Source organism: Mobula hypostoma, chromosome 12 (assembly GCF_963921235.1).
Source record: "Mobula hypostoma chromosome 12, sMobHyp1.1, whole genome shotgun sequence".
NCBI classification, from domain to species: domain Eukaryota; kingdom Metazoa; phylum Chordata; class Chondrichthyes; order Myliobatiformes; family Myliobatidae; genus Mobula; species Mobula hypostoma.
Window position 1 is genome coordinate 41,497,436 of NC_086108.1, and position 15,490 is coordinate 41,512,925.

Below are 15,490 nucleotides of genomic sequence, written 5' to 3' on the forward strand. Positions count from 1 at the left end.
GTCTAGGACTGGAGGGCACAGCCTGGGTATACAAGGGTATCCCTTTAGAACAGAGATGAGGAGGAATTTCTTTAGCCGGGGTTGGTGAATCTGTGGAGTTCATTGTCACAAGCAACTGTGGATGCCAAGTCAATTGGTGTATTTAAAGCGGAGGTTGATTAGTTCTTGATTAGTAAGGGCATCAAAAGTTACAGGGGGAAGGAAGGAGAGTGGGTTTCAGAGGGATAATAAATCAGCCATGACCGAATGACGGAGCAGATTTGATGGGTCAAATGGCCTAATTCAGCTCCTGTGCCATGGTCTTGTCAGCACTAGCCTCTGTCTTACCACTCCCCCTCTCCTATTTGTACTGGCTAATTCCCTCCCTGCACTTTCATTCCTGATGTAGAGTTTCAAATTGAAATGTTCACACTACCTTTCTCCCACCAATGCTTCTTAACCCATGAAGTTTCTGGAGCAGAAAGTGTTGCTCCAAATCCCAACGTCTGCTGTCTCTTGTGTCTCAGTTGAAATAAAGAAGCTTTTTTCAGGCAGTTTGTTCTTAGCCCTTAATTACATAATATTTACATTAATGGCCTGGAGAATAAAACAAAATGCAAGGCTTTCAAATTTGTCAATGATATGAAAATAGTTGGAAAGGAACATTGTGATAAGGACATTGTGATCCGTAAAACCATAAGATCATAGGGTGTACTGTAGGAGCAGAATTAAGCCATTCAGCCCATTGAGTCTGCTCCACCATTTCATCATGGCTGATCCAATTTTCCTCTCAGCCCCAATCTCCTGCCTTCTCCCTGTATCCTTTTGTACCCTGACCAATCAAGATTTGGCAATGAGCTACAGACAGACTGAGTAATTGGACACAAACCCGGAAAGTGAAGTTTAATGCGAGGAAGTGTGAGGTTATGCACTTCCGTAAGAGAGAGGGAGACAGCAAATGAGCAAATTTCAGAGGAATCTAGGTGTTCCAGTGTACAAGTCACAAAATGTTAGCAGGCAGCTCTAGCAAGCTAAGGTGGCAAATGGCATCTCGGACATCATTGTAGAGAGATGGCAAATTAAGAATAGAAAGATTTCACAATTGTATAGGATGTTGGAGTGGCTAAATCTAAAATGCTGCAAGTAATTTTCCTCCCTTACCAAACAAAAAAGAATATTGTAGCACTGAGTTTGCACAATAGAGATTCACCAGGCGAATGCTGAGATGAGAGGGTTGTCCTATCGAGAGAGGTTAGGAAGTTTTGATCTGTATTCCTTGGAGTTTAGAAAATACGGTGACCTTATTCAAGTATATAAGATCCTAAGGAAACTTGACAAGGTAAGTTTTCTGATGCTTTCACCAGTGGGGAAGTAACAAATAAGTGGACATGCCTGCAAAATAAGGAAGTGACCAATCATTTAAAACTGAGAAATTTCTTCTCTCAGAGGACAGTGAATCTCTTGAATTTTCTGGTACTGAGTCAGAATCAAAATCAGATTTAATATCACCGCCATATGTCAAGAAATTTATTGTTTTGCAGTAGCAGTACATTACAATACATAGTAATAAAAATGATAAATTATAATTACATATACAAGTATATAAAAAAGAGAGAGATAAAAATACTGAGGAAGTGTTCATGGGTTCAGTACCCATTTAAAAATCTGATGGTGCAGGGGATGATGCTGTTTCAGAAACTTTGAGTGTGTGCCTTCAGTTACCTGTATCTCCTTCTCGATGGTAGCAATGATGGTTGCCGTTTTCTGATCCTGCCTGGCACACCCCCCCCCCCCACCATTCCAGACAGTGATGCAACCAGTTAGAATGCTTTCCACAGTACATCTGTAGAAATGTGTGAATGTCCTTGGTCACATACCAGTCTCCTTAAATTCCTAATGAAATATAGATGCTGCCATGCCTTCTTTGTAATTGCATCAACATGTTGGGTCCAGGCTTGATCTCCAGAGATGTTGACACCCAGGAGCTTGAAACTGCTCACCCTTTCCACTGCTGATCCCTCATTGAGAACTGGTGTGTGTTCCCTCAACTTCCCCTTCCTAAAGTCCACAATCGATTCTTTGGTCTTACTGATGCTGAGTGAAAGGTTGCCGTTGTGTCACCATGCAAACAGCTGATCTATCTCCCTCCTGTACACCTCTCCATCACCATCTGAAATTCTACTAACAATAGTTGTGTCATCCGAACATTCATAAATGGCATTTGAGCTGTGTCTAGCCACACAATCAAGGGTGTAGAGAGAGCAGGGCAGTGGGCTAACCATGCGTCCTTGAGGTGTGCCTGTGTTGATTGCCAGCAAGGAGATGCTATTTCCAATCCGCACAGACTGTGGTCTCCCAGTGAGGAAGTTAAAGGTCCGATTGCAGAAGCAGGTACAGAGGCCCAGGTTTTGGAACTTGGTTATTAGAGCTGTGGGTAGGATTGTGTTGAATGCTGAGCTATAATCAATAAACAGCAACCTGATGTAGGCATTACAATTATCCAGCTGAACCAAGGCCAAAAAGAGAGCCAGGAGATTGCATCCACTGTTGACCTGTTGAGGGGATAGGCAGATTGCAGCAGGTCCACGTTCTTGCTTAGGCAGGAGTTGATTCCAGCCATGACCAACTGCTCAATGCGCTTCATCACAGCAGACGTGAGTGCCACTGGACAACAATCATTGAGAGAGCTCACCTTACTCTTCTTGGGCACTAGTACGATTGTCACCCTTTTGAAGCAGGTGGGAACCTCTGACTGCAGCAGTGAGAGATTGAAGATGTCCTTGAACGCTCCCACCAGCTGGTTGGCACAGGTTTTACAGAACCCTGCCAGGTACACCATCAGGGCCTGATGCCTTGCAAGGGTTCACCCTCTTGAAAGATGTTCTGACATCGGCCTCCGAGACTGTGACTGCAGGGTCACCTGATACCGCAGGTGTAGTTTTGCTCTCCCTTTCAGAGCATGCATAAAAGGCGTTGAGCTCATCTGGGAGCGAAGCATCACAGCCATTCACGAAATTAGGCTTTGCTTTGCAGGAGGTAATGGCCCGAAATCTCTGCCAGAGCTGACATGCATCCAATTCCATCTCTAACCTCAATTGGAATTGGTTTTCGCCCTTAAAATAGCCTTCATTACGTTGTACCCGGACTTCATACATAACGCCGGATCACTGGTCTTGAATGCCACCGATCTAGCCCTCAGCAGACTAGAAATCTCCTGGTTCATCCACAGCTTTTGGTTAGGGTATGTCTGGTATGTTCTTGAAGGCACTCACACACTCATCCACACAGGTCTTAGTAAAGTTGGTGACAACTGTGGCATATTCATTCATACTTGAAGATGCATCCCTGAATATAGTCCAGCCCACCGACTCAAAGCAGACTGTAAGTACTGCTCAGCCTCCTTTGACTGTACCTTCATGGTCCTCACCACAGGTGCTGCAGACTTTACTCTCTGCCTATACGCTGGGAGTAGAAGTACAGCCAGGTGATTGACCTTCCAAAGGGTGGGCATGAGATGGCACCATCTGTGTTCTGGATGGTGATATAACAATGGTCACGTGTGTTGGTTCCTCTGGTTCCACAGGTGATATGTTAGTGGTAGTTGTTCAGAGCCTACTTCAAGCATGTCTGGTTGAAATCTCCTGCAGTGACAGGGAAGGAATCAGGGTGCACAGTTTCGTGCCTGCTGATTATGAAGCTTAGCTCCTCCAGTGGCTTCCTGACATTGGCTTGAGGGGGAATGTACACCACTCCTAGGATGATGCCAGAAAACTCCCTCGATCAGTTGAGCAGGACTGAGACAGAACCACCAGATTTGTGTCCTATTATGAGTTAATAATATGGTCCACCTCCTCTGCCTTTAAAAGACTAAGCTGTCCTGTATTTGCAGAGAATGGTGAAGCCATTGGGCAGCAGTGCTGCATCCTAAATCTGGGTGTAAGCTATATTTCCATAAAGTAGATCACACAGCAGTCCCTGATGTCACTCTGGTGTAGCAATCTTGCTCTGAGGTTTTCAATTTTATCCAGAGACTCTACATTCACGAGCAGGATAGTTCGGAATGGAAGTCGAAGGCCTCTGTGTTTCAGTCTAAATTGTAGACCAGTGCGGCCTCCTCACTTCTGTTTTTTCTGCACTCGTAATCTGAGTCTGCTGTCTGAAGTTTGTCGGTTTTGAGTATCAATAGAATTTTTAAACGTGAGTGAAGGCCAGATCAATAGATGTAATTTAAGGTAGAGACAGGATACATATTTGAAAGATTGAAGAACTGAGAGTTATAAGGAACTGGCACAGAAGAGTTGAGACCAGCACAGATCACTCATGATAATATGGAATGGTAAGGCAGTCTTGAGAGACGTGGTGAACTATTCTTGCTTTTATTTCTTTGTTTTGTTCTAGTTGGTTATCTTGGTGCAATATTTCTGAGTTGTTTTCTTTTGAATGACTTGAAGCTAGATGAAAGTGAATGGGTGTGCACTCAAATTATCATGTTTATCAAAAACTTCATTGATTGCAAGATAATTATTAAAGTGGACAGGACTGATCCACAGAATAGTTATTAAAATTATGAAACATCTAGAGCTTTTGGCTCCAATTTACAGTCAGTGGCACAAAAAAACACTGAAGCCCTGGCTGTGGTTGAGTCAGGTACTTAACCGCTGAATGTGATCTTTTGACCCTCTCTCAGCACCTAAATCCCTTCTGTTGAGACGGAGGCCTGCAACATCTCCCATTCCTGTTCTTGTGGTTAATCATTTCTCTGCCATTATCTGAACATGATTCTTATCTCTTCTGCTTATCGGTTTATAACAGGGCCGCCTTATCAGCCTGCGCGCATAATGTGGCCAAGCCTCGTCGGTTTTCCACTCTCTCTGACTGAAGCCCAGTTGGAATGGCTCGCATGGTTTACTGCAGGTCATTGATCATGGAAGCCGTTCAGAGTCCGGCCAGGCACATGCGCTGCATCCTCCCAAAATCTTGAATGATATTTCAATTTCAGTTCTTGTGAAAGTTACAACTGTTGCATGTTCTCGTCCAAGGTCGCCAAAGTTTACAAGCCGACTCAGTGCCGTTTGATGTTACAGGTTGCACATTCAAGGGCACATCGGTAGTCAATTATGTCCAGTGGCCCTCCCTCCAGCATCACACAGGCGTCTATCAGTTCTAACCTGGCGATTGTTGGTAAGTGGTATTTATTGGTGGTTCAGCCTCTGAATGGGAAGGGTATACAGAGCGGGCGACACCCGAGCATGCTACAGGTGGGTGACACCCCGCACGTCTCCGCTGGGTGCTGGGGAAACAGAAATCAGCGGGTCGCGAAAGTGGGAATCTTACATAGTCCTTCAACAACCTACGCGTGTGGGCCTCCTCAGACTGATAGTGACTCGGAAAGTTTTCAGAGACCTGGCAAACAAATGGTAAATGTATGCCTTTCTTTCACTGGCTTCTAGTTATTTAAACTCTCTGTGATATTGATACATTTAAGTGCGTTGTCACACCTTTGCAATTCCGCCTTGCTATCTGGAACCCAGAATTCACTTCACGGCGCTGCGTGTCTTTAGTTCTACGGAGACAAACGCGCTCGTCAAAATGCCCAGATCGATTAGATGATTTTCTTTGTATAGGGATTATAGAGGGGAGGAGGTCATAGATGACCCTAGTCCACTGGAAATGCAAGAGGTCTTTCAGGTCCCCTGAATAATATATCAATGATCTTAGTGCGTCCATTGATGAGGGGAATTGTTGTAAAACGCGTTGTTTCGGGCACAGTGAAAGCGCGACCACCTGCGCGCAAAACGATTTGGGTCTTCATCGCTGAGACCATAAGGTTGCGCTTCTGTTTAACGATCGGACACCTGGACCCAGTCCTGAAGTTAAGGTTTTGCGAGTGGACAACAAGCTCCCCCACAACCGTCATCGTGGTCCCGGAGAGGTGAATGGCCGCGTGTTAACGTAAGGCACTCCCGGTTTTATGTGTCCAGGAACGCGCGGGCAGCGCCGGAAACTTCACCCCGGCTAGCTGAGCACCCAAATGCAGTTTCTCGGCTTTAACGGATTTTATATACATTCAAAGTGTCCGAAATTAGCAGGAAAATATGCAACTATCGACATTGCGTTGTGGTCTGCTCTTTAGACAGAATTCAGAATAAACTTCAAGTACTCCCTCATAAAATCGTGCCCCCGAATGGTACCATTTGTGTGTGTGTGCTTGTGAAGAAAAGACACGTTGAGGCAGACATGTTTTTAGTTAAGATTTAACTTGTAATATTTAGTTTACTCTGCTAGAAAGTGAAACTATTGGCGTGTTTTTTTTTAAAGTTTGAGTGCCACCAAGAGGCTTCGCACAGCCGTGAAGGCAGTGGCGGTGGGGGTGGGGAGGTGGAGAGGAGAGATATTCTCCTGTCACACTGCTGACGGTGGATCTGAAATTGTCGCGACCTCTTCCCTTTTCAAAATGCAAAAACGCCTAGGAGCAGAGATGGGAGATGCGTTCGGGAGTTGTATAGTTGTGAGGGAAGTAAATACTAAACAAATTGGTAGAAAATCAAGGTAAAGAACATATAAAATTAATGTATTTCGAGATGGGCGTTTAGGCGCTTGCAGCGCCATGAATAATTGATATCATCGCATTATTATAGTAGTTACTTAGCATTATGCAACTGTCCATCACGGAAGTGTCGATGGTTTTATTAGTAAGTGTACAGATCGACTGACAGATAATCTGATAGAAACTTGATCGGCATATGCTGATAAATGGTTGATGGAAAGCCGTGGAAATTCCATCGCTGACCACAGTCGTAATGACGTGAACGTGCCCAGCAAAATATTTAACTATGCAAAATATAACACCTTGTTCTAGTTAGACTGCGCTTTCTTTAAATAGTTGTTATCAGCTAATTGTTACTCGGTGATTTGGCAATACATCTTTATTATTTAGATATATTGATCAAGTTGAGAGAAAAGTGCTGATAAGCAAATGAAACTATTACCTGTGTAAGCCTAGTTGGAAAAGAGAATAATAATTAAATTTGGTCCTGTGTTTTAGTCTTGTTTCTGTTGGCTTTGTTCGCAGATTCCCGAGAGCTGACTGTAATGCACAGGCCACAGAGAGAGAGAGAGAGAGAGAGAGAGAGAGAGAGAGAGAGAGAGACTTCCAAGTATGTGAGCTGTCAGAGCCGAGAAAAGAATAGCCCGGCAATATTAATGACCATTTCTTTTCAAAGGGACAGTGCGACTTAAATTTGGGCCACGTCGCCCTAGCTACTGTTACATCCGCACTGGAGCTATTGAGCAGCTCATTATTTGGTTGGGCATACGTGGAGTTGGTTGAACTCACGTGAAGTGACAAAAATCGCTCGCAGTCGTTTAATGGTTAAAATTGTAAACTAATACCACAACCAGGTGCAAAATCCTAGAACTGAGAAAGTGGGAGCTGTTCATTGCTAGTTTTTTTTTAGTACAAATTCTGTAATTAATTGGCAAAAGAAACATGAATTTATATGGAGCCTTTCACAAACTCAGGGCACCCCAAAACTGTTCTACAGGCACATTAGGATGGTGAACGAGAGTTACTAATTTGTACGCTTCATAAACAACAATGCGATAACGACCCATTTTTAGTATTATTGATTAATAGATAAGTATCAACCAGGACTCTGGGGCTATCTCCCAGGATCGTAATCGAACATGCGTGTTGAGACTATCTTAGTCTACTACAGACAGGACTTCGTTTAACGATTCACCCGAAACATCCGACGTAGCAGGTACTGGACGGGGATTGTAAATCTAGATTTTCATGCTCACACCCTCGGAACTCAAGCAAAAGAGCTGCCTGTGAGCCGCGGCTGACACCTCGGCTCATAACAGGTGAAATAGTCACATCTTCTATGTTTATTTCTGCTTGTCGCAACTCCACTCCACCCCACCTCCCACCCAGTAAAACGCCACTGTAAGAATAAAAGGTCTTTGGCCTACAAAGTTAGTCAGCGGATATGTATTTTTCGATGATGTTCAATAATTTAAACAGGGAATATTTTGCAAGTATCAAAGTTGCAACATCGAATGCATTGCGCGGTAAATCCGTCTCCAAATTAAACTAAGTAGTTTATACGAGCAGAGTGGCGGATTTTTCTCGGTGCTTCGTTAAGACCTGACGCAGTGCTGGGTGATGCTATGCGGGTCACCTGAAGCTTTTCCGCATTTCATTAACTTCCTTCAACATCCACTGTAAAATGTTCTTTAGATTCTCACTAAGCATACCATCTAAGTTGACGGGAACTGTAGATATCAAGGTTGTATTTATGTGCGGAATTGTATTTCGGACATCAATTCACACGAATAACAACATGTCTAAATGCTATCAAAGATTCTTCAAAATATTCTATAGTTTACCAAACTTGTATATGGGATAACATTCCAAGAAACATTATATATTTGTGCTGTTGAAGCATAATAAATGGACTGTTATATTTCTGATGCTTCATGGAAGGCGTTGAGATGTGTAGATGAGTTGCGAAGAAAACGGGGTGCAAAATCTCTATTTTGAATAATTGACGACCTGACGCTTTGGAAACAGTCAGATGTAAGTCTCTAAACTAAAACTAAAAAACGACAGCTTTGAGCTTGTTGAATCTGTCAGTTCACACCTGTGCGGAGCTACTTGCTGAGCCTGCATCATCTGACGTCCTAATGAAGCTGCACCAGTTCGGATTCAGGTTGATATCTGCTCGAGTCCACATAGTCGGAGCGAATTTCTCAAATCCGCACCTGTTTATCGAGTGACTGAACTGCCTGTATCTCACCTGATGCAAAGCCCATTTCAGCACAGAAATCGCTGACGTTTATATTTAATTTTTCATTGAATAATGTTAGGATGATGCAGGAATATTAAACAACGTTGTGAAGCTTATAATATTCTATAACATGCAAAGGGATTTATTATTAAATGAATAAAACTGCAGATACTGAATATAAAACAGAAAATCCCATAAACAGCAGGTCAGAGCGCAGCGTTATGATTTCACCAGAATGAGTTTTTATTTGGATTTACCATTAGATTGTGTTAATGTCACGAATCACTGATACGGGGAGAGGCAGCAAGGATATTATTGTGATTTAATTTTCTTATTCCTTGTTCCTGGAGGACTGTTGATATTATGGAAGGGCAGGGGTGGGCTCTGGGGTGGGGCGATGGTGCTGAGTAGAGGCGGTGCCCTTGTTGCTAAGTGTTTCTCCATTGGTTCACCGAACCTGATGCTGGGTCCGGCTGAAGAGCCGATTGGTCAGCGGGCTCCGAGTGGCTTGTAATCAAGGTCGGGAAAGCGCGGGTGAGGAGGAAGCGAAAGATTCCAACTTCATACAACCTCTCAATGTATTAGCAACACGCAAGGCAGAATTGGCCTCTGTCAGTCTGATCTGGGGGGGGAGGGGAGGGATACGATGCCTTCCGATTTTTCTGCAATACACGTTAACCAGTGCAAACACACACACACTGACACACCGCTCGGTTAGTTGCGTTCGATCTCATCTGCAAGTCAAGTCAAGCCAGCCTCTCGTTTCTATCGCGCTGTGTCTTTCCCCGTTCAGGTCTTCGGGTACTGGACGCAGTGTCGCCCCACGGCCAGGCGGGGAATAGTGTCATGCTGCCCAAAGCCGAGGCAGAATCCATTGGCATTGCACGATCGCATGGGGAACGGATGCCCGAAACAATGCACGGTAAGGGAACTGCGGTTTCTTCCGAACTGCTTGGTCAGTTGATCGATTGATCAAACCGGTAAATGTATTCATCTGAAGACACCGAGGTGGGGAGGTGGGGTCTGGGGGCCTGCAACTGATATTGTAACTAAAGCACTTTGAGAGGAATACCAAGGCCGGTCGCTCAAGATGTGTCCAACAATTGAAGTGTTACTAGTGTGGTCCTTAATTATTGTGTACTTAATGAGCTGGGGAAGTACTTGTTCCTATGAAAGGTGCGCAAGAAAAAAAGCGCAACAGTAAGACCCTTCATTGGAGTGAAATTAGACACAGGCGCACCAAAGTTGTTGACAGAAAGCGATTGCACACTCGATGTGCGTGAACCCGCAGCACCCTTACTAACAGTTTTGCAAATTATTTTCTTCTCTGCGTTAAACTGGTTTGTGATAAACTAGATCTCTGATGGGGAAAAGGGCCGGGCTCATTTCAGTGAAGATTCCGAACGTTTGTAAAAGCGAGGAGCCGCCGTTTTCGGCGCTGTAATCCCATAGTCAGCTGAGCGTGTTGAGCGGCGGCATACTTGAAACTTGGACAGTTGTTGGATAGTTCTGACGGCCAAGAAAAAAATACACTCGGATCTCACTAAGCAAAAGGCCGTGTGACTCTGAGTGGGTGCAGAGAGGTTCAAGCGTCTTTTTATTCAAAAAGAGACACGGTCCATTTCAAATAAACCGCAAAGATAATCATTCCGTGCACTCAGAGCTGAGAAATTGATTTCTACTCGTGGTTTTGACGTTTAAATGAACCTACGAAAGCCTAAGCCAATAGCATGTGGACTTGCGAACCAGGACACGTGCCCTCGCAAACTATTTCTTCTCGTGTTTCTGGAACCAAAAAAAGATTCGGGATTCGATTTTAATTTGTCATCGATGCGCTTTAACATGAAGAGGAGCGTGTTGCACTTTTTTGCCGACTTTCTTAATAACTGTTCAACGGAAATGACAAGTTAAGGAGCGCTACCTTGTCCTGCTCTCAGATCTGAGCTACCTGTGCTTAATCTTTTGGCTTGTTGAATCGCTGGATGCGACCCCGTTCACGTTTGCCCTCAATTCTCCCTGCGTGTAGGCACAATGCGAGGAAACGATAGTCCAACGCGCGAAAGTGCTGTCTGCTTGGTGAGGTGAGCGGGGCACTTGGAAAGCCTGCATTGTGAGCTTCTCCGTTTCAGTATACAGTATCATGCAGCTTCAATGAGTGTCCGTTCACCCGTTTAACAGTGGTGACAAGACGGGGGACCTAAGGGTTTCCTGCTTGCAACCATCAGTGTTCAGCTGCAGCGTGTTTAACTTTCCTTATCCTAAAGTTTGCTTTTCTTAACACTGCTATGTGTTGTAACACCGACTTCGAATCAGCAACGGAACTCTATCGTCAACGTTCAATTTAAGGAAATCTACACTTTTCCTCCGTTACTCATGCTTCCGATTCATCTGTTTGGAAGTGTGACTTCCAGTATTTTGTGCGCTTCGGCCTCATCACACTGACCGGCAAACGGTGAGGGTCTTTCCTTCCGTCTGCCCGGAATGCTGGGTTTCAGTTCAAGTCCTTGGAATGGAGGAAGGAAACGAGCTGAATTCCATTGAATAGCGAATCTAGAAGCGTCAGGTGTCTGCTCTTTGCGAGGTGCCTGCATTTCTAAACTCGCCAGATGGCCAACCCGATTTTAACCATTGCTAAGTCTTTGCAAAGCACCTGTTTGGGTGGGAGGCACGTGCTCGTGTATGTTATTCCAACCACTTTAATTCAGAATATTACAATAGGCTTATAAATAACGGAGCCCGAAATAGATCCGCTCGCATAGTCCTGGAAATAGCGTTGTAACAACAGGGAGTTTATCGGCTCGTAAAATGACGCGCCACTGCACTAAAGTTCATCCGAGACGGTCCCTTGAACTTAAAAACATAAATGAATGGAAAAATAAAGCACTCGGGCGGATAATAAATCGGATGGTCACCCATTTCACTCTAGTTCCCGAGTTGAATTTCTACATCCTACCCCAGAGGACGAGTTACGGGAGACTAAAGTGACTTGGTTAACGTTTGCACTGATGTTATGGTTTAAGTGCCTAATGCAGGCAGATGAGAATTGCCCTGTAATAAGACACACAATCCGTGGAATTTTCATATTTAGGAGTCCACCAGCAGTGTTTTTTTCTGTTACTCCCAGAAAATGCGCAGTATTAACATTTTACTTCGAGAGAGAGAGAGAGAGAGAGAGAGAGAGAGAACAAGTTTTAAAAGAATGTGAACTTTTACACCGTCAACACTGCCCGGGGCAGAAGGAAAGGTTTAGACCGTTTACCATCGAATACTTCGGTAATTGCAGAGATGATCGAAATATTTTCTTCCACATTAACATTTCTCACCTCACACCCTGGATGGATGCTTCACGCGCGCCCATTTTTCCAGCCATGTTTAGGGAAAATATTATACAAATGCTGTCATGCTTAGGGAAATGTTATCCTCTCACCCAGTACCCAGTTTTCCATCAATGACAATATTAAACATCAAGCCCTCGTTCATTCCGCGGATTTGCGCTGGTTGACGGGGCGTGTGATTAAAACAGAACTCAACCAAGGTTTAAATATATCTTTATAGAAATGCTATACGGCGGATCCTAGACAATTAGCATCATAATCCAACCAATATGTTTTAAACGTGTGACTTATTTACTCATTGAAATGTCGCATTTAAATTGTTTCACATCACTATTTTTCAATGATAAATGTTAAATTTCACGTGGACAGAATGCCATTTGGAATCCTGCGAGGCGTCCCTGTTGTAGTTGTCAATTATCCTGTGCCCCGATCTGAACCAAATCGCAGACAATCCATGGCAATTGCTGACCTGCAATTAAACTCAGATGACAAATATCTGAGGACAAATATTTACCCCGCCAGAAAGACTCTCGGGGGGCAATTCTTGCGGTAGCTTTGTGGCCTGTGCGACTCTGCTCCGACTTTGGCCGCTTATTTACTCAGAGGGACTAAAAAGGTAAGATTCAGGCAGCTCATAATGAAGGATCTTAAAGATGAGGCTTAAAGGTGAGATTCTGACAACTTTTAATTGAAAGGTGAAGTCTGGATGGCCGAAATAAATTGTGCCCCAAAACAGAGCTCAATTCACTAAATTTTCTGTAATCCGATAGGAGCGAGGTTGCTAAAAAGAATTCTCCCAGTAAACATGAATTTAGCAGTTTGGAGCTTTTGGCAAAATTGAGTGCAGTATCTGTAAGGATTCCATATCAGCAGGGATGAAGTTATGGGCGCTGAAGTCGTGTGCACGGCAAGGATTCCCGAGAACAGGGGTACCGCGTCAAGGTGTGCCAGTATCAATGCGTTGCGCCCAATCGATACTTTTTGCTCTGTAATAGAAGTGTGGCTCATCGTTTTAAATTGGTCAAAGTAAAGTGGTGTAGTCTGTAACTATGCGGTACCAGGCTGGCACCCCGAGCCTGTGTTCGCCATATGGATGACAGCGTTAGCACAAAACATCCCCAGCCCACCTACCCCAGCCCATTCCCCGTTTCCTCAAATCCACGTCCCGTGTATCCAGTGAATGCTACAATAACACCCCTCCTGACACACAAAATAATCTCATTGAGCAGCTGTCTGAATTTCTTCTATTATCTCATCCCCATAAAGTTTTCATTCAAAAGTTATTTACATTTTATTGCAGTCACCTATCCGCTGACGCCAAGCACCTAAGTCAGTCTGGGGGCAGAGAACCACACTACTTGCCCGAATTTCAGTTCTTGAAAGTGGCCCGAAATTGACGAGCTTAGTGTTGAGGAAAAAAAGGATACAACAGTTTTAGCAGTCAGTTTCACAAGGTGCGTTACTATTACCTGCACGTTTTGTTTTCCAGCGCCGGCTTTCTATAAATAAAACTGAAAAGATTCCAGCTCCTGTAATGCGGTGGTCATTAGCTGTGCATATTATGGTTACCACAGTCTGTCAGCGAACCCTGTCTTGTGTAATCACCCCCACCCCCTCCACACCTTTCTCTGATGTGTCCTTCAAGGAATAAATTGCTTGTGTGTACACTCCCGCCCAACGCACACCCGCGCATTCTCCGCCCGCCCTCACTGCCAACCATTCCCGATCGATCGCCTGTGAATTTAGCCGAACTGATTTATACCCCAGTGGGGTGTAATTAAAACTACCCCCTCCCTCCCCACCCCGCCACCACCCGCCCACTAACTCGCAGACACACCAAGTAGTATCTGAAGGAGTGCCGTTTATTTTGTTTCCTCAGCTACCCAGTTTAAGATGATGGAGTATGCCTACGATGAAGATCTGGACGAGCTGTGCCCGGTCTGTGGTGACAAGGTCTCCGGTTATCACTACGGGCTTCTCACCTGCGAAAGCTGCAAGGTTAGTTGCGTCGCTCTTTCTCCGGCGATATGTTTTGGGTTAGCCTTCCACGATCCAAGTCCTTGGCGGCGTGTGTTTAATTCTTCCTCCCATGATTTAATCAAGTTTAACACACTTTTAGTCAAAACTGGGCGCTTCTCTAGCTTGCACAGACGAGAAAGTTGGATCTATTTCATTGCAGCTTCCTCTCGGCCGATTTAGTGACCTTGGGGTGGGAGTAATCTTGTTTACACCAGTTCACAGTCTTCCCTTAAGATGCAGCCAATTCTGGTCTGGTGAAAGCGCGAAACCTCTGCAGGTTTAAAGAGGTGAAGTGAATGAAACGATTCTTGGCGTCCCCGACGTGATATTTACAGGGACAAACTTCCAGCCCGTTGCCAGAATATTGCTGGAATATCGAACAGCTCCGCTGTGATGTTCCATTAAAATACCGGACTGCATCTGTTGCTGACCTTGTGCACATTTAAATCCCGACAAATGCCAGCCCATCGCTGTGCTCTACCCAGCAGAGCGTTCGTATCGCTCGCTAGAGATGCCATTTGCTTTCTAAATCAGGCAATCGCCCTTAAATAAAACTCTTTAAGTGACGAGGTGCCCCCCACCTCGGTATCATGGTGGGAGAACCGGCCGCGCTTTTAATGAGTGCTCTACAGAAGAGCCGCCTCAAGGGAAGGGTGAAACTTGCGCCTCACGGCAATGTGACTCCCCTTCTCCCCTCTCGTTTCTTTTAAGGGTTTCTTCAAGCGCACAGTTCAAAATAACAAAAGGTACACGTGTATAGAAAACCAGACCTGTCCGATCGACAAAACCCAGAGGAAGAGATGTCCCTATTGCCGCTTTCAGAAATGCCTCAATGTCGGGATGAAGTTAGAAGGTAAGGCCCATCAGAACTAACTTGGGGCTGCTGCCTCGTCGGTCGGAGCTTCTAACCTGCATTTAAAATGATACCGTCAGGGTATATTGAACATGAAGACATCAAAGCGGGACAGGCATTTATTTCGTTTTCCTCTTACAGTAAATACGCGTTGGTGCTTAAATTGTAGTGTAAACTCAACTCTTCCCCTTCCCCCCCACTGCATACCCGCTCGATTACATGTACAGACTCCAGCCCGGAGTAAAGTTTTGTTTAAGCAGATCCGAAGCACGCAGAAGGGAGTCACTCAGAATTACAAATGCGCGGTGTTCGCCAAATTTGAAACTGACGCAGAGAACTCCTGCACAAAAAGCGGATTCTGTGGATGTAAGTTAAATAGAGGAAGGAACGGACTGCGGCTCCTTTAATTGAAACGAATAGAAGGGAAGTTCGAGGTCCATAGTACTTCACCCAACGTGTCGGGTGGGGTTACTGACATTAAAACAATCCAGAAGTAACTAACCCTTTCTCTT

At 44.7% G+C, this 15,490-nt stretch overlaps 1 protein-coding gene across 9 annotated transcripts in view; it reads left to right on the top strand.

The window, feature by feature from the left end:
* The first annotated feature begins 4,833 nt into the window (after positions 1–4,833).
* The window catches only part of nr5a2 (nuclear receptor subfamily 5, group A, member 2), a 205,718-nt gene continuing 195,061 nt past the window's right edge, over positions 4,834–15,490 (top strand). For 2 of the 9 annotated variants that reach the window (XM_063063887.1, XM_063063896.1), the window contains exons 1-4: positions 4,834–5,160; positions 9,565–9,693; positions 13,986–14,104; positions 14,837–14,978. In XM_063063887.1, the coding sequence (XP_062919957.1) occupies positions 5,097–5,160; positions 9,565–9,693; positions 13,986–14,104; positions 14,837–14,978 (454 nt within the window). In that variant the 5' untranslated portion in view covers positions 4,834–5,096. Of the gene's footprint in view, positions 5,161–5,318; positions 5,397–5,813; positions 5,932–6,401; positions 6,529–9,439; positions 9,694–13,406; positions 13,561–13,985; positions 14,105–14,836; positions 14,979–15,490 lie in introns of those variants that run through there. The other 7 variants (XM_063063894.1, XM_063063895.1, XM_063063891.1 and 4 more) reach the window with 7 other exon arrangements.